This window comes from Chelonoidis abingdonii, chromosome 12 (assembly GCF_003597395.2).
Source record: "Chelonoidis abingdonii isolate Lonesome George chromosome 12, CheloAbing_2.0, whole genome shotgun sequence".
NCBI classification, from domain to species: Eukaryota; Metazoa; Chordata; order Testudines; family Testudinidae; genus Chelonoidis; species Chelonoidis abingdonii.
Window position 1 is genome coordinate 7,277,202 of NC_133780.1, and position 22,746 is coordinate 7,299,947.

At 52.8% G+C, this 22,746-nt stretch overlaps 3 protein-coding genes across 6 annotated transcripts in view; 1 reads left to right on the forward strand and 2 right to left on the reverse strand.

Annotated features, from left to right (window-relative positions):
• LOC116825933 (zinc finger protein RFP-like) overlaps positions 1-22,746 on the forward strand; it is a 469,299-nt gene that overhangs the window by 206,753 nt on the left and 239,800 nt on the right. The window lies entirely within an intron of this gene.
• The window catches only part of LOC116830653 (E3 ubiquitin-protein ligase TRIM11-like), a 394,044-nt gene continuing 373,435 nt past the window's right edge, over positions 2,138-22,746 (reverse strand). The window contains exons 3-6 of the mRNA XM_075071689.1: positions 13,480-13,710; positions 12,945-12,967; positions 12,742-12,845; positions 2,138-4,302 (exon numbers count right to left, since the gene is read on the reverse strand). Of these exons, the coding sequence (XP_074927790.1) occupies positions 4,196-4,302; positions 12,742-12,845; positions 12,945-12,967; positions 13,480-13,686 (441 nt within the window). The 5' untranslated portion in view covers positions 13,687-13,710 and the 3' untranslated portion in view covers positions 2,138-4,195. The remainder of the gene's footprint in view (positions 4,303-12,741; positions 12,846-12,944; positions 12,968-13,479; positions 13,711-22,746) is intronic.
• LOC116825579 (butyrophilin subfamily 1 member A1-like) overlaps positions 2,138-22,746 on the reverse strand; it is a 177,348-nt gene continuing 156,739 nt past the window's right edge. For all 4 annotated transcript variants that reach the window (XM_075071616.1, XM_075071615.1, XM_075071614.1 and 1 more), the window contains one exon: positions 2,138-3,871. In XM_075071616.1, coding sequence (XP_074927717.1) covers positions 3,721-3,871 — 151 coding nt within the window. In that variant the 3' untranslated portion in view covers positions 2,138-3,720. The remainder of the gene's footprint in view (positions 3,872-22,746) is intronic.

Consider the following 22,746-nt stretch of genomic DNA (forward strand, 5'->3'; position numbering starts at 1 on the left):
CTGCCCTGGGGCAACCAATCTCTGTTATCAGCCCTCTTCCATTGGGCTGCAAATACCCCTCCCTCCGTCATGTCCTCTCGTCTGCCGGCAGGTGCAACTTCAACTGCTGCTACTGATGTGTGATAGAGAGGCACTCGAGGGGTTCTTCCTCATCCCCTACCATGGAGCCCACTACCGGGTGCATTATTCCACAGGGGAGGCCCAGTGCTACCTCTGCCAGGAGATGGAACACATCCGGAGGGACTGTCCCTTGGCCCAGCATGGAAGGTGTAAAGAAACCATATTTGAGTGGAGACAGAATGGTCTAATGATTATGGCACTGGACTAAGAATCAGGAGACCTGGGTTCTATTTCTGGCCTTGCTGGGTAAGTCAGAAATTCTTAGTGCAGAGACTGTAGATTAAAATAGGGTTGACTTCTTCAGAGACAAGAAACTGTCCAGAGCTGTGGCATTTGAGGTCCTTTCAATTATCTTGTGCTGGTTCCATCAAGCAGTTTGTGTTTCCACTGCTTGGTTTGAGGCTCTCTTAAATCTCCAAGGAGACCTTTGAGTGCTCTGGGTAACGTTCTCTGGTTTCATTGGAAAGACAGCAGAGAACCCAGGGAGTTACAGAAGGTTCTGGTCACCCTGCTGTCTCTGTCATATGCTTTGCAGGAGTTCCTACAGGATCTCATGCCAGGGAAATGTTCTGCTTGAATTGGACTTAACGTTACAACTCCTGCAATGAAGTGGACCTCAGCGGATGGCTTCCCATTAAATCAAGCACTTTGCATCTTTCCCCATGTTAAATACATCTGAAGTGTTTTTAAACATTAGCCAAGCTAATTGTTTAGCACTATCTGTATTTATTATTGCTAATCAGCTCTAACACAGAGCAGCAACAACTTCTATTGCCCGCTGTGCTGGCAGAGTGACAGTGTATTTATGCAAATTTTCAGTTGAAGAAGTTTGGCCTGTGTTTATTTATGTCTGAAAAATACCAAAAGTTAGATTCTGACTGTGTGGAGACATCAACTTGTATAGACACCCACATTATAACGTTTACTTTGCTTACTATAGATGGGATTATAATAAAAATGTCATAGAAAAGATCCAAAAGATAACTCCAGCCTGTGTTCTTGCACACAGGTTGTTAAACTCTGGGAACTGCTGAGAGCAAATTTAATCGGACTATATCCAGTACCACAGAAGCGATACCAGTTTGTACTGACAGCTACAGATGATTTTTCAAAAGAGGTAGAAGAATTTCCACTTAGAACTATGACAGCACATGAGGTGGAGAAGAAGACATGTAAAATTATATATCAACATGGCTGTCCAGAGAAGACCCTGGCAGATCTAGGTTGTGAATTGAATCATGAGGTAACAGTTTACATTTTCACAACATGGTCAATTACACAATCATGGCCATGTCACAGGGGCTGTTAGCAGCTACAAACTGAGCCCTTTGGAAGCCAGCACCCTGGTCACTGAGAACACCCAGGGCACCGGGTGCACTTAGAGGAGGGACTGAGCAGTTTGGGTTTGGAAGGGCAAAGGGGATCACTTGCACCTGTAGAGAACCTGAGGAGGTCACTAGCTCAGTGCTGAGAAGAAAGCAGCAGTATAAAATTCTCAATTGGAGCAGGAAGGGGCTCCTTGTAACTGCTGCTATGTTGTGATGCACCATAAAAAGTCATAAAGTCACTTGGTGGAAGTTCCCTGGCAGACTGCATGCTTCTTAATTCACAGAGAGTTCTGCCAGCCAGGGGTTGCAGGAACTGATGGGGGAGCCCATTCAGAGTTAGAAAATTAAAAATGAACATTGCCTGCAATCTCTTCATGACACTTCATGCTGTAAATTGTGAGTGACAACACATTTTTGTGTCTTGTCAGATATTAAAAACCATATTGTATATTAACCTATTTGTCAGCGTATTTCCCCATGTAATAACACAATAAAATTGGATAAGGGAACACATAATTCAGTGAGAACTAGGCAAAGGAACGCAGATATTTCTGAAGGAAATTTTATGGAAAAATTATCTATTTTTAAATTAATATTTCTCTGTGTTAAAAATTACGAAAAACACAAAGCTTCAGCAGCCCATGCCACCTAGACACCAGTAGACTGGATAAAATGCACGAATGACTCCATTAAAAGACAATTTTAGGGTATTTATTTTCAAATAATCAAGGGACATTTAGGGCACTCTGCCATGGATGGCATATTATGAATAAATCTTCAAAACTGAATTATTACATTGAAAATGTTCATAACGCATCAAGTTTAAAACAAAAATGAGTCCTAGCAATGCCATGGGATGTGCCTCCCCTCAGACTCTGCTCAGCTAGATCTTCAAGAAATTAGTCTCAATCACTAATTTCAAGGAATTAGATCAATCGGTCACTATTTTTACAGAGCTTTAGAGAAAGTGGTGGACAGAACCCAGAGGAATTGTGATGAATTTCCTGGAGAAACTTTCTTTTAGTTGTACTCTAAACCTCACATGACAACAAAAATATCACCCTTTCGACTGATTTATGTCCGAGAAGGAAGCTTTGCCAAAAAGCTTCACCAAATGTCATGTTATGTGTCATTAAGTGCCGGCGTCTTTAACACAGTTAAGTTAATGTGTGATGATGAGTAAAGGAACACAACCCCTTCTCTATTTCTTTATCAAACTACATTTGTTGTGCCCTTATAGCCAAGAACATGAAGAGCCTGGCAGGACACTGAAATCAACAGTGGACACTGACAGCACATTGTCTGCAAATAATATGTCTAAAGAAAAATAAACTAAAAACTGGAGATTGTAGGAGAGATTTCTATCGATAGGAAGAGAGCATTTGAGGTGGGGGACCGCGTTTTGTTAATTGATGTAAGAAAAAGAAAGGAAGGGTCATATCTTGATTACTAATTAGATGTATCTAGAAAGTTAAAAATCACATGAATTAACGCTGACAGAAGTTCAAAGATTATTACATAATCGTGTGTGAGTTAACTTAAATATATTGCTTAATTAATTCTATCATTTTTTCAACTATTAATTGTCAAAGGCGTAGTGCAGGAGCTGGGTGTATGTGTCCTGCCATCCAGAGAGAACCAGTCAAGACAATAAAGAGTGGGGGGGGGGGGGGGAGAGCAGCTCCACATGTGTGTAGTTGTGATGTTTATGACACATGTACATTGTGACTGAACAACCCAGTCTGACAATTTAATGTTTGTTTTGTTAAGATAAATATTTTGAATTTCTTGAAATTCCACAATTGAAATACAAATGATGTTATTTAGAGAAGTTAAACTTCACTATAGATTTGAGGGAAAGATAAAAAATGTAAATAATTCCATTTCTACAAATATATTTAGATGCTTGTTTATTGAATTACTTTTGAAATGTAAATTAAAATATTCTTGTATTTACACCATGTTACAATAATATTTTCTAAATTAAAATAATCTTTTTTCTTTCATATTTTACACTGAGATTTCACAAGGGTAGAAAATTGTGACAGGACTGAATGACCCCATCCCCCACCATCTGCTACCCCTGGGGCAGGGGACGGGGAAGGTGCGGGCTGGGGTTTCTCAGGTGTCCGGTTTTCGACTGGAACCTCCAGATGAAAAGGGAAACTGGCAGCGTCCGGTCAGCACAAAGTCCAGTTGCTGCAGTAACTGGCCCTCACCACTGGGACAGGAAGAGCAGCAGGGCTGGGAGGGGCCAGTCTGTGCCGCAGGGTCACTGTGAGGGGCAGAGATTCCCTCTGGCCTGAGCTGGGACCGGGCAGATTATCAGGGGAGCCGCGTTTGTACCCCCAGCGTTGTAACCAGGATGGAAATAAGGGCGGAGCTTCCCGGAGAAGGTGCCAGTGAAAGTGAAGAGATGGGACCTGTCAGTCACATTGTAAAACGAGACCTCGCCGACTCATATCCAGGAAATCCCCACCCGGCTGGGCCATGCGGTCAGGGGAGGGGGTCGGGGGGAGGTGAGGCCTCGTATCCCCATCCTCAGCCAACAGCCCAGTATCCATCCCAGGTGTGTATGTGACCTCCCCTTCCTGCTCACAGATTCCTACAAACCCCAGGCCCATCCGTCTTGTCTCCCACCTCCACTCCCAGTAACGCCTCCCGCCCGCAACCCCTCAGCGCCCAGGACACGGGACAAGATCAAATTCTTCAGGGTTGTTGGGCAGATCTGGCGTTTGTCTCGAGTCTCACACGTTTCCGATCCTCAGACAGGACGAGGTTGGATGAGCCGTGTCTGGATCCAGAGTCACGTCCACTGGGGAGAGAGTCACAGAGTCAGGGCCGGGGGCAGGGGCTGGTCACTGGGATCAAAGGGAAATTAACCTGCGTCCCCGTTAATCACTGGGGGGGGGGGGGGGAGTTGTGGGCTGAGGGGAGTCAGGGCCCCTCTGCCTGTGAGGAGACAATGAGGGAGAAGGGCAGGAGGAGCGGGGGAGGGGTGAGAAGGTGTCAGGGGAGGCGGGGGAGGGGAGGGGACAGACTGATGCTGGAGAGGAAAGGGGAGGGGGAGGTGACAGGAGCAGAGGGTGTGGAGGGAGGACATGGGGTGGGGCAGGCACAAGGGCTATGGGGTGATAAGGGAAGGGAGGGGCACCAGGAGGAAAGGGGGTGCAAAGGGCAGGTTCCAGGGGGCTGCAGGGGGGGGAGGGGGGAGGGGTGGGCTCCATGGAGAAGGGAACAGACCCCAGGAGGTGTTGTGGGGGGCAAGGAAAGGGGAGCACCAGAGGGCAGAGGGGGTGTGATGGGAATGGGGGAGCTCCAGGGGGGGAGCGAATGGGCAGCCACTGGTGACAAAGAGGCAGAATTGGGGGGTGAGGGAGCAGGTGAGCAGAAAGGGGCAGAGAGAGGGGTGTGGAGAAGGGCAGGTCCTAGGGAGGCAGAGGCGTGTGCAGGGAGATGTGGGCACCAGGGGGCAGAGGTTAGGAGAGGGTGAGGGGAGGGGCATGAGGTGGCAGTGCTGAGGGGAGGGGAAGGGCTGAGACCAGGGTCTCAAAGGGGGCGAGGGAAGGGACTTGCACCAGGCAGGCAGAGGAGGCAAAGGAAACAGACAGGCACCAGGGAGGCAGATGGGGCGAGGGTAGAGCTGGGACTGGGGCAGAGGAGGAGCTGGCACCAGGGGACTGGAGGGTGGTGAGGGTGCAGGTGTCATGGAGCCAGAGGGGGAGGGAGCGGCAGGGGTGAGAAATAAAGAGAAGGTGTCATGGGTGATGGTGGTAGAGAGGGGCAAGAGGAGAGCAGGGTCAGTGGGGCAGAGGGTGGTGAGGGGCTGGGCACCAGGAAGGAAGGGGTCAAGGGGAGGGTCAAGTGTTGGGGGTCAGGAGGAGGGAAGGGGCAGGGTTGTGGCCTGAGGGTCAGGGACCCCTGCCTGAGAGGAGACAATAAGGGGAAAGGGCAGGAGGAGAAGGGGAGGGGTGGGAAGGTGTCGGGGGGGCGGGGGAGGGAAGGGACAGAGTGATGCTGGGAGAGGAAAGGGAGGGGTAGGTGAACCAGAGCAGAGAAGACCCTCGCTCAGCTCTGTGCGGTAGGATCAACCAGAGTGCAGGACTGGGGCAGTGTGTTCAATGTGTGTATCATCTGGCCCCTGGGCTTCTGATCCCTGCTGGAGCTGCCCAGACTCTCCAGCCTGCACCAGGCCACACACACGGTCAGGTGCAGGCTGGGTAAATCCACAACGCTCTCAGCCGGCTGTGAGGCAGAAAGTTGCCGCGGGGGACAATTTGTTGCAACTGGGTCAGGGGGGTCACAAGCTGTATAAAACCTGTCTGCCTTGCGTGGGGACAGGGCTTCCTTACCCGATCAGGAGAACTGAACACTCTGTTGGGCCTGTAAATGCTAGAAGGAATTGTGGTAAGCAGTCTGAGCTAAGAAACCGTGGCTGGGAACAGAGCGCTGCATTCAGTGCAAATGATGGACAGATAAAGAATGTCATCCTGCAGAGCCAGGTACAGCCCTAGAAACGGTGCACACTAGTGGCAAGCATTTCATCACCAATCAGCAGCCTTTCAACAGGGGACCACGTCCTCGCTCGCGACATGGGTGTTAACCTGTCTTTCCATCCACCCAGTGACAATTTTCTCAGTGTCATCTACTTGATGTCATAATGCAAAATGCTCTGTGCAGGAAATGGAGAGAGCTCCCAGGGGAGGTGGTCTCACTGGATAAAACAGTGGTAATGTACAGACCACTGCGTAGATTGGGCCGCATCCTCACCTGGCAATCAAACACAACAGGAGCGGGTGGAACCGCCCGAAACACCGACAACGCTGAAGCCGGAGAAATGTCACACAGGTGAATACGGGGGGAATGGAATTAACTCGCTCAGCCTGGAGATTGTCTAATAAAACCAGAGAAATGAGTCAATACACATAAAGTGACCAGATGTCCATTTTATTAGGGCGTCCTGATATTTGCAGCTTTGGGGTATGAAAGGGTGGGGAGAGGGCGAGGTGGTAGGAGGGCTGAGGGGATAAGAAGGCAGAAAGTCAGGACAGCAAGGAGGGTGAGGTGGAGGTGGGAACAACAGAGGGGTGTGTGTGATTGACGGAGTGGTAGGCACGCAGGGAAGCAATGGATTATCGGAGGGGTGGGAGACATGGCACAGAGGAGGGAAAGAGGGAAAAGTGGGATGCAGACAATATGGGGGTGTGGAAGTGATGGAGGGTCCGGGCGCAGAGGATGTTGGGGGAGAGGGGCAGATGCTAGGAGGCAGTGGGAGTACGGGAGGCTGTTCCGCGGGCAGAGATCGGGTTGAGGGCAGGGGATGTGCCAGAGGCAAATGGGATAGAGAGGGGCAGGGGCAGGGGAGGGGCGGGGAGCAAGAAGGAGTGAGAAGAGGGGAGGGATTTGGTGTGAGGGGTCAGAATAAATGCAGGGCCAGGGTCCTCAAGGGTGGGGGAGTAAGGGAGGGGCGGGAGCCAGGGGGGGGGGGGGGCAGGAAGGGGGAGGGGGACAGGGGGGGGGGGGCGGGGGGGGGGGGGGGGGGGGGGGGGGGGGGGGGGGGGGGGGGGGGGGGGGGGGGGAGGGGGGGGGGGGGGGGGGGGGGGGGGGGGGGGGGGGGGGGGGGGGGGGGGGGGGGGGGGGGGGGGGGGCGGGGGGAGGGGGGGGGGGGGGGGGGGGGGGGGGGGGGGACCGGCGGGGGCGGCGGAGGGAGAGGCAGGCAGGGAATATGTTTGCTTGGGGCCATGTTGGGTTGGTTTCTCACTCAGAGCAGGTCGTGCTCTCTCCAACACCTTGGGGGTGCAGCCTGCCGGGGGGAAGCCTTCCCATGCTGCGGCCTCACAGACCACTCTCCAGCCAGGAAACCCACAGCGAGCCCTCACCTCGCCCACCCAGCCCACCCCTACTGGGCAGTTTTCTGTATGGGCTCACTTGGCGGCATTACAAGTGGAGAGATTTGCGGGGGCGGGGGGGGGTATAAATGCGTACTGATAGGCTCTTGCTAATGAGGCCAGGGCAGTGGGGAGCGGAGGGGCCATTTCCCCACTTACTGCCCCCTCCATCTGGGAGAAGCTGCAATGGGGACCAGTCCCAGTTCAAACATGCACAGTGCGTCTGCACTAGGGGTTTGCACCGGTGCAGCTACAGCAGTGCAAGTAAACCCTGGCAGACATTGCCTGAGACACTGCTGTGCCAGGGGTTGTAACCCCTCCCCTCACTGGGGCTATGGATCAATAATTACAGCGTCACTGGAGCAGGGGAGCTAGACTCTGGGCTTCCAGGTGGGGGCCTGACCCACTGGGATGTAGTGTCGTTCTCACGCCCACGCTCTGGCCCAGTGCCCATGGCAGTGTTTAGACACAGGGGGAAGTCATGAGACACCTGGAGCCCAGCCGTTCAAGCTCTCATGGCATCACACGGGGGGATTGAACCTGGGGCTCCCAGCTGAGGGCCCAGATACTGGGCTAAAGGCTACAAGGGAAGTGGCGGCACCTTTTTCTCTTAATTGAAACTAGTCAGCAAACCCGACATGGAGTCAAAAATAGTTTCTGTTGACCTGAAATATAATTTTGCAGCAAATAAACTATTTGTCCAAAACATTTCACCCAGCTCCACTGCAAACCTCTCTGAGCAACTTAGGAGCCCCAATCCCAGTGACTTGCACTGAGAGACTGTCAACATCTCCAGAAACGCAGTTATAGGCAGGCCAGGCTCAGGACATCAGCTATGAAACACTCCAGAGCTGCTGGTTAATTTGCCCTTTCCAGACAAATGCCCCCTGGGCCCCTGAGCTCAGCCCCACAAATCAGGCTGAAAATGGAGACTTGCCTCCAGCCTGAACTCTCTGCCCAGAGCCATTTGTCTCATGGACGCTGCTAGCAGCACAGACCCTCTGCAGCTGCACCTGGGCATCTCCCAGAGCGGATAATGGGCACAGAGACCATCTCAGAGCCCCAGGAGCTCAGGTGTCTCCATCTAACAACTGTGCCATCCACCGGCCTCACTCTCATTAACCAGCCCTGGGTCAGACACGCTGCGAACATTCACACTGAGACTTTGGATACACTTTGGGTCCTTCTACACAGCCCGCAGCAGCGAGACTTGGAACAGGGTGGACAGATTCAGGCTTATGGGGCTCCCTCTTTGGAATTAAAAATAGCTGCAAAGATTTTCATGTTCTGGCTGGAGTTCAGGCTCTGAAGCCCAGGGTGGACCTAGGTCTGCCCCTCACAGTGCAAGAGGGGACATTGTCTGTGTCCACATCCCCTTCACCTCCTTCCTGAGACGGGGAACAGCAGCCCCAGGACCCCTCCCTTCACTCCCAGGGCAGGGGAGTGAGAACTCACAGTCTCCTGGCTCTGTACACCCGATAAATACACAGATGTGCCTGTGGATCAGGATCCGGGACGGTGCTCTCCCCAGGAGTGATGGAAGCTCCCTCAAAGTAGAGGGGTCACTCACTCGTGCCAGCACTTCTTCCTGAGCTCCTGTCCCCACACCCCTGAATCCTTGCTCTCACACTGCCCCTTCTTCCTGAGCCCCTGCCTTCACACCACCTCTTCCCCCAACACCCTGACCCCTTGGTCTCTCCTCTCGGCCCTCTCCCCCATCATCGCTCGCCCTTACAGCTGGTAAAAGGTGGGAGGGAATAGCCCTCCCATTGGTAAAAGTGATGGGGCCATGGCCCCTGGCTCACCTCTTCCAGTGCCCCTTACTCACTCCCCAACCCCAGGAGGAGAGGACCCTTGGGGCAGTGACAGTGAGTTCAGTGCTGGGGGTACGAATTGGGTTTTACACCACAGCTACTGCAGCTCTGTGTATTGAGGGTGTAAGGAGAAAAAGGCTGTGTCAGTCCCCCACCGTCCTGCCAACGTGGCTCAGCTCTGACATCTGCCGGACCCTCTCCCTGGGGAAGAATCGTCCCTGCGGCCTGTTCAGGCCTTGGCCTCCCTGCGGAGGTGGCCAGTAAGGCTGCCGTTAAAGTGAGTTATGATGTGAGCTCCTGTCCGCTGGGAACTCGCAATCATGGTGCAGCCGCTGACACTGCGGAGCTCTCCTGGGAGGAATCATCCCTGCGGCCATTCAGAACTTGGCCTCCTGCGGAGGTGGCCGGTGAGGCTGCCGTTAAGGTGAGTTACATGTGAGCTCATGTCGCTGGGAACGGAGACTCGGAGCCTGGGCTGAGATCGGTGACTGGGGAGTGAAAGGCCCCAGCTGCCCTCACTGGCCCCCTGCACCAGCGCAGTGCGCCCAGCATTCAGCGCAATACATAAATATCAGTCTTGGTGACACAGGCCAATGCCCCAGCGGGCAGGGCGAAGGCCTGTCCAAGGAGCAACGGGCACATCTGCAGCAAGGGAGTTTGAGGCTGGAGATGAGGAAACACTTTCTAATTCTAGGGCCGTGAAGCTCTGCACCAGGCTCCAGGGCGGTTGTGGGATCCCCATCACGGAGGTTTGTAAGACAGGTTGGACAAATCCCTGCCAGGGATAGTCTAGTCTCTGACTAGCGTGGGGGGCTGGACTAGGTGACCTCTCAAGGTCCTTCCAGCCCTGCATTGCTATGTTCTAGGTTACAGCAGTTCCTGGGCTGGGTCCAGGGGGCTCTAAGCGTGGTGGTGGCATGTGACAGAGTTTAACACTGTTAGTGACCATGGCAGCTGGCAGTCTGGGGGTCCCTGCCAGGGGCCTGGCGCTGGCATGTGGCTGCCTGTACCTGCCTCAGCTGGGTGTTACTGGGCCATGTGGACAGGACCTAGGGTTGGCACCTGTCCATAGGGTTGCCAGGTGTCTGTTTTTTCATTGGAAAACCTGGTTGAAAGGGACCCTGGCAGCTCTGGTTGGCACCACCCACTGGGACATAAAGTCTGGTCAGTGGCAAGCGGGGGCCCAGGGCTAAGGCAGGCTCCCGTGCTCCCTATCCCATGCAGCTCCGAGTGGTCACCAATTTACTTCTTGAGTTTGAAAATTTTCTAGCAGAACATAACAAGTGTCAGCCATGGTCAACCTCCCTTTGATACAGGTTGGCATCTGGGGGTGGGGGAAAATGTATCAAGAGGGCTGGCCTTGTTAGAGAAGTCAGGGACAGACTACCTGTGACAGGCTCCTGTAGGGAGAATAGAGACAACCCAGACCAACCTGGAAGTCATTAAATCCCTAGGGGGGAGTTCGCGCAGCAAACAGCTAATGAGCTGAGAAAAGGGTACCAGGGCTCAGCTGAAGGATCCTAGGACAGGAAGCTGCTGAGGAAGGATCCCAGGAGAGCTCACCAGAGCAAGGGGCCTGAAGGGATCCTGACGGGTCTCCCAATACTGTGGTCGTGCCCTCTAGAGGGTGTGGGAGGAACATTTGGGGGACCTGACAGGGCTCAGACCCTGGCCCAAGTTGGCAGGAAGGGAATGTTACCCAGCCCTGCTCTGTCCGCAGCTCATCCGGGCCCCACCTCAGCTCCAGCTACATCTCCGAGCCCCGACTTCAGCCACCCACTCCGGCGCTGCTCCAGGCTGAGAACCCCAGCTGCAGCCCAGTCCCAAACATGGTTTCACCCCCCAGCCAAGCCCGGCTCCCGCCCCAACTGCGGTCCATCCCAGCCAAGGCACCCAGCTTCTAGCCCCAACTGGAGCCCGTTCCTGGCCCAGCTCCTGACAGCAGCTCCCAGAGTTGGGGTGCAAACCAGGTAAGGGAGGGCTTGATCAAAAAATTTGGGGACCACTGTCCTAGGCAGAGGAGCTCCCCTAGGGAGGAGCTGCCGAGATGCAATGACAGCAGCAGCTGACAGGAGACAGAACCTGGAGAGCTGCCCCCGGCGAAAAAGTGATGCAGAGAATAGAGGCACACGTCTGAAATGACCCAGCTCCAGGAGGAGGGCTGGAGTCATCTGATTCCACATTGGAAACTATCCAAGCCCAGCTCTGGGAAGAGCTGAGGGCTCCTGACTTGAGGACAGTGAGGAGCTGCACTGGAGAGCTGAGGCTGGACAGAGTGGAGGGAAAAGATTTATTTGGGGTTTACTTGGATCAGAGGGACCCCAGGAGGGGACTTTTCTCTCAGATCTTTTGGACTGTGAGGTGTAATTTAAGGAGTGCTGAAGAGGATAAACTGAGGCAAGATGCTGCCAAGATCCCTGAAATGGCTGAGGGGCTGGTATCAATAACACTCACTGCCCAGCACTAACGGGCTGACAGCTCAGGGCTACCTATTGCACACGGGGACCTGAGGTGCGGGAGCCTGGTTACTCTCCCCACACATTTTACCCAGAGACTCCCCTGAGCTGCCAGGACCCGGGTCCCTGGGGGCAGGGACAGGCAGTCGAGTGGCACTCACCAGCCAGGGCTGCTGGGGTGGGTGGGAGGAAAGGGTTATCTCAGCACAGTGACACTTTGTGCTACCCTGGCGGGTCTTGCCCGGTCTCTGCCCTCTGGGTAGCAGCCCGAGATCCTGCCCTGAGCTGACACGACTGCGCACCTCCACAGCTGGACAGCTATCCCCTTCCACTGCCCCTGCGGGAGTGGTGTGGAAGAGAGAAGTTTGGGGGGCGGGTAGGAGGAATGAGCCAGTTCAACACAATCACAGACCGAGCTCACATGAACCTCCAATCCCCCTCTGCTCTGCCTTAGCTTTCTTCTCCGTCCCTCCTCGCGTGTCAGGTTTCTGCCTTTCCCAGACTCACGCTGGGTTGTGGCAGGCGGTTTTGGATGGGGCAGCTCACGCTCACGTTGCAAACAGGGTCCACTTGTGAGTGAGTTCTCCATCTGAGCAGCAAACCTTCGACCCAGCCCAACCTGGGTTGTGCTCAGGGCGGGCCATAGGATTCCAGCTTGTTACCATAACACATGGGCCAGGTCAGACCACAGTAGCCAGACTGGCGGCCCCTCCTCCAGCTCAGAAAGCTGGGCCAGCCTTGGCTAATGGGGGCTGGGGCAGTGCTGAGCGGTGCCCACACAACGCAGCCCTCACATGTCCCAGGAGAGAGAAACAGACACACCATCCATTACCCGTCTGTGCAGCTCCCAGTACGACGGGCCCAGTCCAGGCCTCACAGCACCTGGCTCAGGGACACCCAGTAACTCAGCCATGGAGGGGTCAGAATGTCAGAGTGACGGGGCCTGGTCAGATACCTGGGCAAGTACCAGCAGGTGGCTGTAAGTAGCAGGCAAACTGCCCAGCACTCAGTGCATCAGCCTCCAGCTATCACAGCTCCAAGGCTGTCAACTGGGTGCATGTGTGTCCTGGGATCGCAGGCTCTGTCCAGAGCCCCAGGCACAACACAGCTGAATGTCCCAGTAGAATCCACTCACCTTCCAATCTCTTCAGCGCTTCCCTCATGTCAAGGGAAATTTTATACACGTTCTTCAGGTCAGTAGAAACAGCTTCTGGTTCCTGGAGTTTCACATTCTCACTCCTACAAAGAAAACATCCCATCATCACTCAGCTGCTCTGTACACACATCATCCCAGAACCACCACCAAGAATATAAGAGCAATGACAATAGGAAATACACCTGCTCAATGTGCTTTTCACATCCTGAAAGGAAAAAAGAGATTCAATGTTCTGTATTAACACAATGTGCATAAAACTGTGTGAGTTTCATTCTGGGCATCAAACTTTCATCTAGAAAATAGATCAACCCTCCCAGGCTTCACTGTTTTGTGGTAAAATCTCGTACACTATTTTGCATTAACACTTGTTTCATTTATGTAGGTGAGACAGGAATTTAGCTAAAGGATTCTCCCTTCTAGGGACCCAAACCATCAGTATCGCCTGTGTTGGGTCCAATGTTCTGGAGTCAGAGCAGGGATGGGTTCAGCTCAGTATCATTCTTCTATCATCCATTTAATCTCCCATGGCCTCACTGGGGCTCCATGGGGAGACCTCCCCTCTAACATGAACTGGGATATTTTGGAACTGATGGAGCCCTTAGCCGGATGTTCTGTTTGTCAGTAAACCGCAGAACACATTTACTTTAATTGTTGGAATTCAGACCCAGAGACTGAGTTCATATTATGGATGGGTGGAGAATTTTGATGCTGTCTCGCCTTTAGCAACTCGACAACTGGTTGCTGACACTTCTCCTCGATCTCTGTGATCAGCTGCTGCAGAGAGGAGCTTTGCTGGGAGAGTTTGGTTACATTTTCCTGTAGTCTCTGCAGAGTCTCCCTCTCTTCCTCCTCCAGGCTCTGCAGGAGCAGCTGCTCCTCCTCTCTCAGCAGTGTGTGCAGTTTGTTAAATTCACCTGCAATCATCTCTCTCTTGTTCTTCACTTTCCTCTGGAGATAGAAAAATAGGAAAGGCACAGAGAAAATGTGAGCCAGATGTTGAGTTACACAGACCGGGGCTCTGTCCACGAAGCAGGGGATTAGATCAGTATCAGGTTTGTATGGAGATTTACTTCTTTGGGAAACGTACCATAATGGGTTTGTTTTAGTTCAGAGTTCATATGACCAGCTCCATAGCAGGGTTGTCTAGGGTGCTTTGTAAAGACGCAGTATGTTATTGCAGGTAGCATGGGATGGACATAGGGGAGTGGGGAGAAATCGAGGGAGCAGGAGAGATTGACGGGGGGGCACACAGGGTGTCCATGGGGGCCTTTGGGTGCCCAGTGCTGGGCGCTCAGACACACAGGGGAGCCGTCACAGCAGAATGTGAGCGATGCTCCTTCTTTGACAACCTGCTCCCAGGGCTGCAAAGTTCAGGACCTAGGGCTGGTGCTAATAGTTCTTTGGGTGCCATCCGGGGGCTCACACGGGTGTTGGGCACCCAGGCCATTGTCAGGGCTGGCTCTGGCCTCACCCAGCCTGGCCGAGTGCCCAATGTCCATGTGCCCAGTGCCCCTGGGATTGCAGCCTTTAGGAAGCCCGCTAGGCTCACAGAGCAGCGGGTTGGCTGATGCCAGCTCTGTCCCCACCTGCTCTCTGGGCACTTTGCCGGACACATTCAAACCTGGCTGTTAATTGTTATCCACCTAAAATCCCTATGTCTGAAGGAACTGAGGCACCAACTGCTTCCGCTGCAGCAGTGGAACTGCTGCGGTTCTGTCCTCTGAAACCAGCCCATCTCACAGGGCTCTAAATACAGCTTCAAGAGTGTAGAACCTAGAGGCACCAGCTCTGAGCACTTCAGCTCTTGGTAAACATAGGCCATTTTTATAACTGAATAGTGGGTGATGATGGGAGTAGGAGACTATCTGTGTCTGGGAATGGGAATAGCAGGGGAGGACTTTAGGGATTGGGACATATACCGGAAGCTGTAGCTGAGCTAGGTAAGGGAGGTGGTGGAGGTCAACTTACCTTTGCCGGGGACCGAAGACAAAGGAAGAGGCCCCGAGGAGGAGTTCAGTATTCAGTTTGGGTTTGAGGGCTTAGTGGAGTGGAACTTCAAGGGTCGTCCAAATGTTGGGATCATAGCACTCCTGAAGGCCCCAGAAGACGACGATTGGAGGAGTCCGACTTGTGCACTGCCAAGCTCTGGCTGTAACCTGTGTCTGTTGTCCAATCCTTCTGGTTTTACTGGCTGGCTGAGAGCTCACTGTGAGTCCCAGAAGGAGGGGGTGCAGAGCGGTACTCCCCACCACTTCCAGACAGTGGTGGCACCTCCCTCTCTCCTGTCATCCCTGCTGCTGGTCGTTTTCTCACAACTTCCTGACGCTCCCTGCACAGATTTCACTGTAATAGGCAGGTGAATTGAACAGACTTTTGTCCATGGGTTTCACCTGGCTACAGACAAGCACAGGGAAAGCACAGGACAGTAGCAGGTGACTTGGATGAAGCCGGCCACGTGATGGCCAAAGAAGCGTACATAAGTGGCACCGAAGGTTGCCTGGCTTGACACTGAGCTGCCCCTGGCTCTGCTTACAGCTCACTAGATGTCCGCCACTGCACTGAGGTGTGACGCACGCCACGTGGTTAGATAGCGACAGCACCCAGGCTCAGCTCTGATACTGAGCTGGGTAGCAGTCAGCCAGACAGCGTCAGGACTGTAAAGGGCAAGCACTCAGAGCCGGCTGTAACAGTGCCACCGAGCCTGGGGTATTACCTCAGGGTATGGCTTACACTTGGAAATGTGCAGCACTGAGGGTTACGAGCTGGTCGTACAGCTGTTAGGAACTAGCGCTGCAAGTAGTGGCCACCAGCTGACAGCTACCAGCGCTGGAGAGATCAGTTCGTGCCACACCTTTGCAGCTTTCGCAAGCGCTGTTGGCCAGTGGTGGCATTTGTGGGGCCAGGCTTCCCGACGTTCAAGTGGCTGCAACGTGCTGTTCAGAAGAGGGGGTGGGTGTGAGAGTGTGACCAGCGACGTCGGGAGAGAAGAGAAGAGCGCGCATTTTTGGAGCAAACACTGTGGAGCTTCCTGTCCTTGCAAATACTGGCTCAATTTCCCCCACCCCTCTCCATTCAATATTTATGTAAAACAGGCTTCAGACCAGTGTGATTATGCAGCTTCTCCTGACGGACTCACTCACCAACGCCCTTTGCAGTGCTGTTTGTCTCTCAAGCAAACAGCTGTGTAACATTCCAAGATCCTCGCTGGTCTCGCTCGCTCGCTGGAGGCAAGAGCAGCTGTGTGGTAGTCCGGGGTAATGTACCTTCGTTTGTTGTAGACACGGAATTTCTGGAGTACCTTTATATACCCGTGAGCCTAATTAACAGCGACTGCATGTGAGTGTCCACACTGATGAGTGCGCTGTGACCTTATTGATATAGAAACTCGGGGACTTCATAAACAATAGTGGTCTCAACCACAGTTCTGCAGTGGCCACCAGAATTATATGTAAAGGGTCATATAAGGTGTCTAAGACCAGGTTGACGGGTTCTGTTATGATTATGCTGTTTATGCTGTATCATTTCCTGATTTTGAAGTTCATTGAATCATTTGCTGTGTATTTGTCTGTATTCAAAACGGTTGTATCGTGTTGGACTGAAAAAGTAGTTCTCAGACAAGCTGGTGTCAGCTCTAGCTTACCGCGATTGATGGGACCCATTAAGGACCATCGCATTGCACTAATTCGACGCCATCGAAAGCAAGGGATACGCCCTGTGGACTCACGTGGATTGAGCAGAAACTGGCCCATGTGACTGCAAACTCCATTTTGCCTGTAACTTTCCACCGTAGGAACAAGGAGTGTTCTACACCTGGAAAAGCTATATAAGGCGATAGACGGCATCATCGTCACATGTTTTGTCTTCAATCCTGCTTTTTACTCTGGACGGGACTTTTGCTACAAGTCTGAAGCTTGGCACAAAGGACAGATGTGACCCATCCCCCAGCGGGATGTCTCCAGAGACTTGATTGAACCTGCAGTTTACTGATCACATGCTAACAAAGCCTGACACTAAGAGCTGTGCGCTATACTTGTATAATGTAATTGAGTTCACGAATTATTACCGAATTCTAGCCGCTCATCTCTTATCTTCTGTTTTCTTTAATAACTAACTTAATAGTATTTAGATTCTCAACGGTTATGCAACAAGCGTGGATTTGTGACTAGGAAGCATCTGAGGGGTATATTGACGCTGGTCTGGGCTTGGTCCTTTGGATCGAGGAGATACCTTTTTCTTTTACTGGGGTGTTTTTTATAACCATTCACCCAGGACATGTGGACTGGTGGGTGATTACTGGGAGACTGGAGTGTCTAAGGAAAATTGCTGGTGGATTGCGGTTAGCCAGAGGGGTGGACAACTGAGTCTTTGTGCTGGCTGGTTTTGGTTGCCTTATGAGTGAGAAAACCCCGCCTTGGGCTGTAACTGCCCTGTTGAGACAAAATAGTTCCTAACTTGGCACCTCTCCAGTTGCTGTCCGTCCTGAAAACCCTACATCGTCACTCTAGTCAGCGCTGCATTCATCCACGTGTGGATTTCGCTACACTTGCGACCAGGATGCTGACGCCAGGGCTGCATGCAGCAGTTGCAGCACCGCTGGCTGAGCTCTTTGATGTGGACACGCAGTAAGATCTGAGAGCGGCATGACTCATGCACCACTCATCCAGCGCTGCCCCAATTCTTGCTACAGTGTAGCTCAAGCCCTCGACCATTCCGCACTGATAATGTACTACAGGCTGGCATGGTTTGTCGCGGGCTCAGTTTAGTGCAGCACCGATCTAACGAAGAGTCGCCAGCATCCCACACTCCCAGTAGGGTTGTGTGATCAGAATAGCTCGCTTCCAGCAAAGCATCGCGCCCCACCGAGAGCACTCAGGATCATCATCAACTACACTCGGGGGGCAAATCATAAACCCCTTACGCCAGATCAGTGTGTGTGTGCCCTTTGACGCAGATAGGGTATCCTGGCAGATTTCACTAGCAGCAGGAATGATTGTGCGGTGCAGAGAGCGAGACGTGATAATCACTGTATTCCTCCAGCTGTTCAGAGATGGCTGCAGAGCTTTGTATGCGAGAGGCGACGTGAAAACCGAGATGGCTGTAGGCTGCTGACATGACCATCCATTGTGCAGGGAGGAAACAGGGAATTCACATCAATATTGATACACAGCTCATCTTCAGATATTGCGGTAATTTGCCCTTATCAGGAGATGTCTCTTCAAGTGCATGCACCACTTGTTACAAGTTGCGCGGAGGAACTGCCCCTCTATCGCGGCATTACCGGAGGAGCTGCTGCGCTAACGATCAGACCCAGGCCAGAAACAACGGAGCCTGATTGCCAAGCACCCTGGAATGCAGGTAACCCAAGGGCCCAGGGAGACTGGAAGCCTCCACCCAAATAGCTGATGCAGAGCCGGGTCTCTTCGAAGGCATGCTGCAGACGCTGCTATCCTTTGGATGGTGCGCTCTCGCGCTACTTGCCCCGAGCCTCTCGCTCCAGACTCTTCCTCCCGAAGCTGCACATCCGCACCATGCACTTACTCCCGTCAGCTTGGGTGGTTGGGCCCCGCCAAATTGTCTCCTCTCGCGTTCCCTGAACGTCTCATCCAGCATCAACTCTACTCCTGTAGAGGGCCGAGACAGGGGCAGAAAGGCAGCAGCGAGTATAGGTGAGGGGGACCTGGCAAAGGGTGTGTGGGAGGAGGAACGAGCTGCAACAGTGAATGGTACGCGTGGGAGCCTCTGGGGAGGGGTGAGTGGAAGCGGCGCATGGCGGAAGCAGGAAGTGGTCGCAATGGGGCGGGACCTCAGGCGAGAGTGGACGTGCCAAAATGGGAGTGACAATGGCAAGGGCAAGAGTTGCTGAGGTGCGGGAGTTTCGGACTCATGCCCAGTATCCTCAATGCCAGAGGTATGCGCCGCCCACGCTAACGGGGTGCATCCACCAGCCTGTGCATGGACAAAGAATCAGAGCAGGGTCATACCTCCTCTGAAGCGTTGTGGCCCCGTATCTCCTGAACGCTGCAGGTGGGGGAAGGGAATCGAGGAGGAATAAGACGCTGGACACTCACCTGCCAACTAACTGTGATCTCTCTCTCTCAGTCGAGATCAATCTCCAGAGCCTACAGGGCCTCTTCCCAGCTCGCTTCCTCAGAAGGGCCCAGCGGCTCTCCTGGAGTCCTCTCTCCTGCAGGGACATACGCATGAGTATTAAACAGCGCCCTATGTCAGTCTGCCTGTCGAATAGGGTATGGAACAATACAATGGTCCATACTGCATTTTCCTAACAATACGTCGACAGTCGAGTGTAAATTCTCCCATGGAAGGACGAGCAGCACTGACTGGCGTTCTCGCCAGCCCAGATTGCCCCATGGGAGTCTAGACGACGCCAGTCAATCAGACAGGCTATTGCTCGTGCCCTGCACATGCACTCAGGACTTCCGGACTCTCAGAGCCCATGGTGATTGTAGGCTACAAGCGTTCACATCGACTGAGCACAGGTCCTAAGAGGGGAAACACTAGGAAGGTTGAACTCGGTCGCACTACATAACCTTCTCTGACGAGTGCGTAGTCGATAAAGGTTGGAAGGGCAGCACCTTGCTGCACTGTACACCAGACCAGGCCAGGAACAGACCCACTGTGCTCTACCGTCTTCAGGCTTCCCATGATGGCGTCCCCCAGCGCGGGCTGAGCACCTCAGCCAGCGCAGTCCCATTAACTGCACAGGTGAAGCTTGATGTGGCTGGGGAGGTCAGTGAGGACAGAAACACGTCGGCCTCTGGGGAATGTGCCACCCATAATATAAACTCTCCAGAGCTGGAATACCCAGGGCTCTTCCCCTTTGACAGGCATGTGATTCCTTCACAACAGCACAGCAATGGGCTTTTGCCCCTCAGCCCCCGCTCTGTGCGGCACCCCTGGCAGCCCCACAGTAGCCCTCCCTGTTCACGTCTCTCGTATTCTCTGAGCCCTCGAGTTCTCTCCTGCCTCTGTCCAAGGCCCAGGCTGCTTGCTGCAGCTGCTGCTGAGAGCTCCTGGGGAGCTTTTCGGGGACCCCCTGCGGTGCTGGCTGCGGAAGCCAGGTGAGTCGATGAAGCCGCAGAGGCTAGTGAGAGACAGGGAGGCGGAAAGCAGCTTTGCTGATCCAGACAAAACATTCTTCATAAATGAGCAGGGGATCAGAACAGGGGAGGTGCAAAGTCGGTGGTCTGGATTCTTTGAACGTCTTCACCCAGCCCAAAATAAGCTCCTCCCATGCAATGTCACTGAAAGGAGACACCATGATTCTGTTCACAGTAGATGGTGCAATGTTTCAAAACAGGATCTGGCTCCCATCATGGGGCTAGAATGTAACCCTGGGCTCTGCTGGGCTCTCTGGGCCTGGGTCCTTCCTTTACTGGGGAAAAAAAAGACGAGGTTTTCCCAAACATCAACCCGCTTGTGGCACTGGAAGAAGCATCACTGGAAAATTAAATGGTGCCGAGCTGTAATTCTCCCTCGCCGCACGGGGAACAAATAATTAACAGGTTGAATTTCATACTGATCAGTTTCCAGTCGAAGGTAAACACCATCACCTAGACTGGCCTGCAGCCCTTGTGATTTAAACCTCACTGATGTTACCGTTCCATTGAAATAAGGAACTTTTTTACACAACCCACGCAAAAAAAAAAAAGTGGAAGCTGGGTTTGAAAAGCAGTCACAAAACTTCAGCAAAGGTTTCCCCAACATCAGATATCTTTTAAGCAATTGGAAATAATTCCCTATTGAACCAATGCTTGAAATAATTTGCTACACTGACATTATTGTAGGATCTCCCACACAACATGAAGACGAATGACATCAACCTGTGACAGGCAACTTCAGTGAAATCAGCCTGTAATTTTAAACCCAAAGTTATTACCATTAATTGACAGCAGGTTCCCTACTTGTAACCGCTCGGCGTTCCGTATGGGAACCACAGTGTGAGTGGCGGTGAGCCCGGATCGTGTCGCACACCACACAGATGGGGGTTTGATCCTCTCACAGAACAGTTTTCAGAGCCTCTGGTGTTCCCCACACACTCCGTCCCCTCCTGGCTCCCTTTGCTGCCTGTAAACTCAGCCGTTTTGGCGTTTCTACAACATTTGCCAGCTCCTGTGGCGCCTGAGGTTTCTCTCTGTTGCACAGTTTCTCTGCACTGAGGGCAGGAGGGCGGCGTGTAGCGATCCTCTCCAGCACTGGCTGATGGCAGGCTCCGCAGAAATTGTGCCACCCTCCAGACTGACGGTTCTGTGAAATTACTCCACGACAGAGCGGGACATGTCGCTTCCTCCTGAGACTTCAAGGGGCTTGTTCTGTGGCCATGGCTCACCTGTGGACAGTGACAGGGTTAGTTTCCACTTTCCCCTAACTCAGAAATATGCCCCCCCTGCAGCAGCAGCAGCAGCAATTAGGTGTTCCGCTGTGAGAACTGGACTCAAGGCTGTTTGCTGAGCCGGAAGCCAGTCCGCTTGGAAGCTTAGATCGAGGAAATTGTCCAAAAAAAGGCTCTGATCTGCATCAGCCCTCTCTGCTGGTGGCGTTCGGTGTGTGGGCAGTCACTGGAGTTCACACGGACATCAGCTTCCTCTTGTCCTGTGGGCTGACAGAACTAGTGTGTCCAGAGTGATATGTTAGGGCTATGGCTTGATATCATTTGATTTAAATGTTATTTTGACAGATAAGATTAATATCTATTTTAAGAAGATTTGTATTATCTAGTAAAACTTTCACATTTCTTTTTATCATATTCATTGTTCACAGTTGTTGGAAATTGGGGCGGGTCAGACAATTATTAGTTATGACAGTAGACACAGGATTCAAAAAGGTTAAAAAGTGTAACTGTATTAAACACAAATTCTCAACATCACGTCAAATATACCAGAAAATCTTCCTTAAATCAAAACTCTAGTAGTTCTCAAGCAGCATTTTTCTTACGTGTTCCTATTTGAAGATGATTTATCATGAAAGAGACTCCCCTCATCTTCTTGGGGTCTTTCCTGGCTCCTTTGGCTGCTGTGTGGTCCGATGCTCTGCACTCTTGCTGCTCTACCCTGTGTGAGAAGTGAGGGAGCTGTTTTTTTTTAGGGCCCATGTTTGGGGTCTTTGCAAGCTTGCTGGAGGGGGTGGGAGTTGTGCTTCCAGCTGGGCCTTCTTTCATCTTGCTCCCAGGGTGTGGGGCTAGATGGTTGGTGTGGGGGAACAAGGGGAGGTGTGGCCCCTTCTGCGCCAGCTCCCCTTTTCCTGCCCCCATTCGCTGGATACCGGGCTTCTCCACACTGTTCCCAGCTGCCTGCCTCCCTGCTTTACTCGCCAGGGCTTTGCAGATAGCAGGCTGAGGTTCATTGTTCTCAGCACCCATGGCTTGCCTTTCCTCTCTGAGCTGTCTTTGGGCGGGGGGCTCCTCCCCCCTCTGGCCTATGCCTACTGCGCTGTCCTGCAGCGTTTCGTCACCCCTCCCTTTTGCTGCTGGCCCCCACCCGCCCACTTCTAGCCACTGTTTGCTCTCGTTGTTGCCCTGGCTTGTTTTACATTGCTGATGAGGGACCTGCTTTCTTTCTTGGGTCCTTGTTAGTTTGCTTTGCCCCGCCCTCCTTGTCCCAACGGCGGGGTTGTACCAGCCCAATTTTCCCCTTTTCAGTTTGGTTGCCCTTGAGCCCACCTTTCTGTTCCCTGCTTGTGCATCCGTGTGTTGTCTCCACCCCCCACCCCCTTCATTCTTGCTGTTTTCCTCCCTTCCCGCTTACCCTTTTGGCTCTGTGCCCAACCCACGTTCCTTTTTTTAGCACTTGAATTCCCCTCCTCTTCAGTTATTCCCCTCACTGATGCTTCTTCTCTCACCTTCGTCCAGGTAGCCAGGGGAGCCAGTTTCTTCATCCTGTGCTGGGGCTGTGTTCCTTGTTTCCCTGGTCCCCCTCCGTCGGCGCCCTCCTCTGCTTCGGCCTGCGAGGGGTGGTGTGGTCACCATTT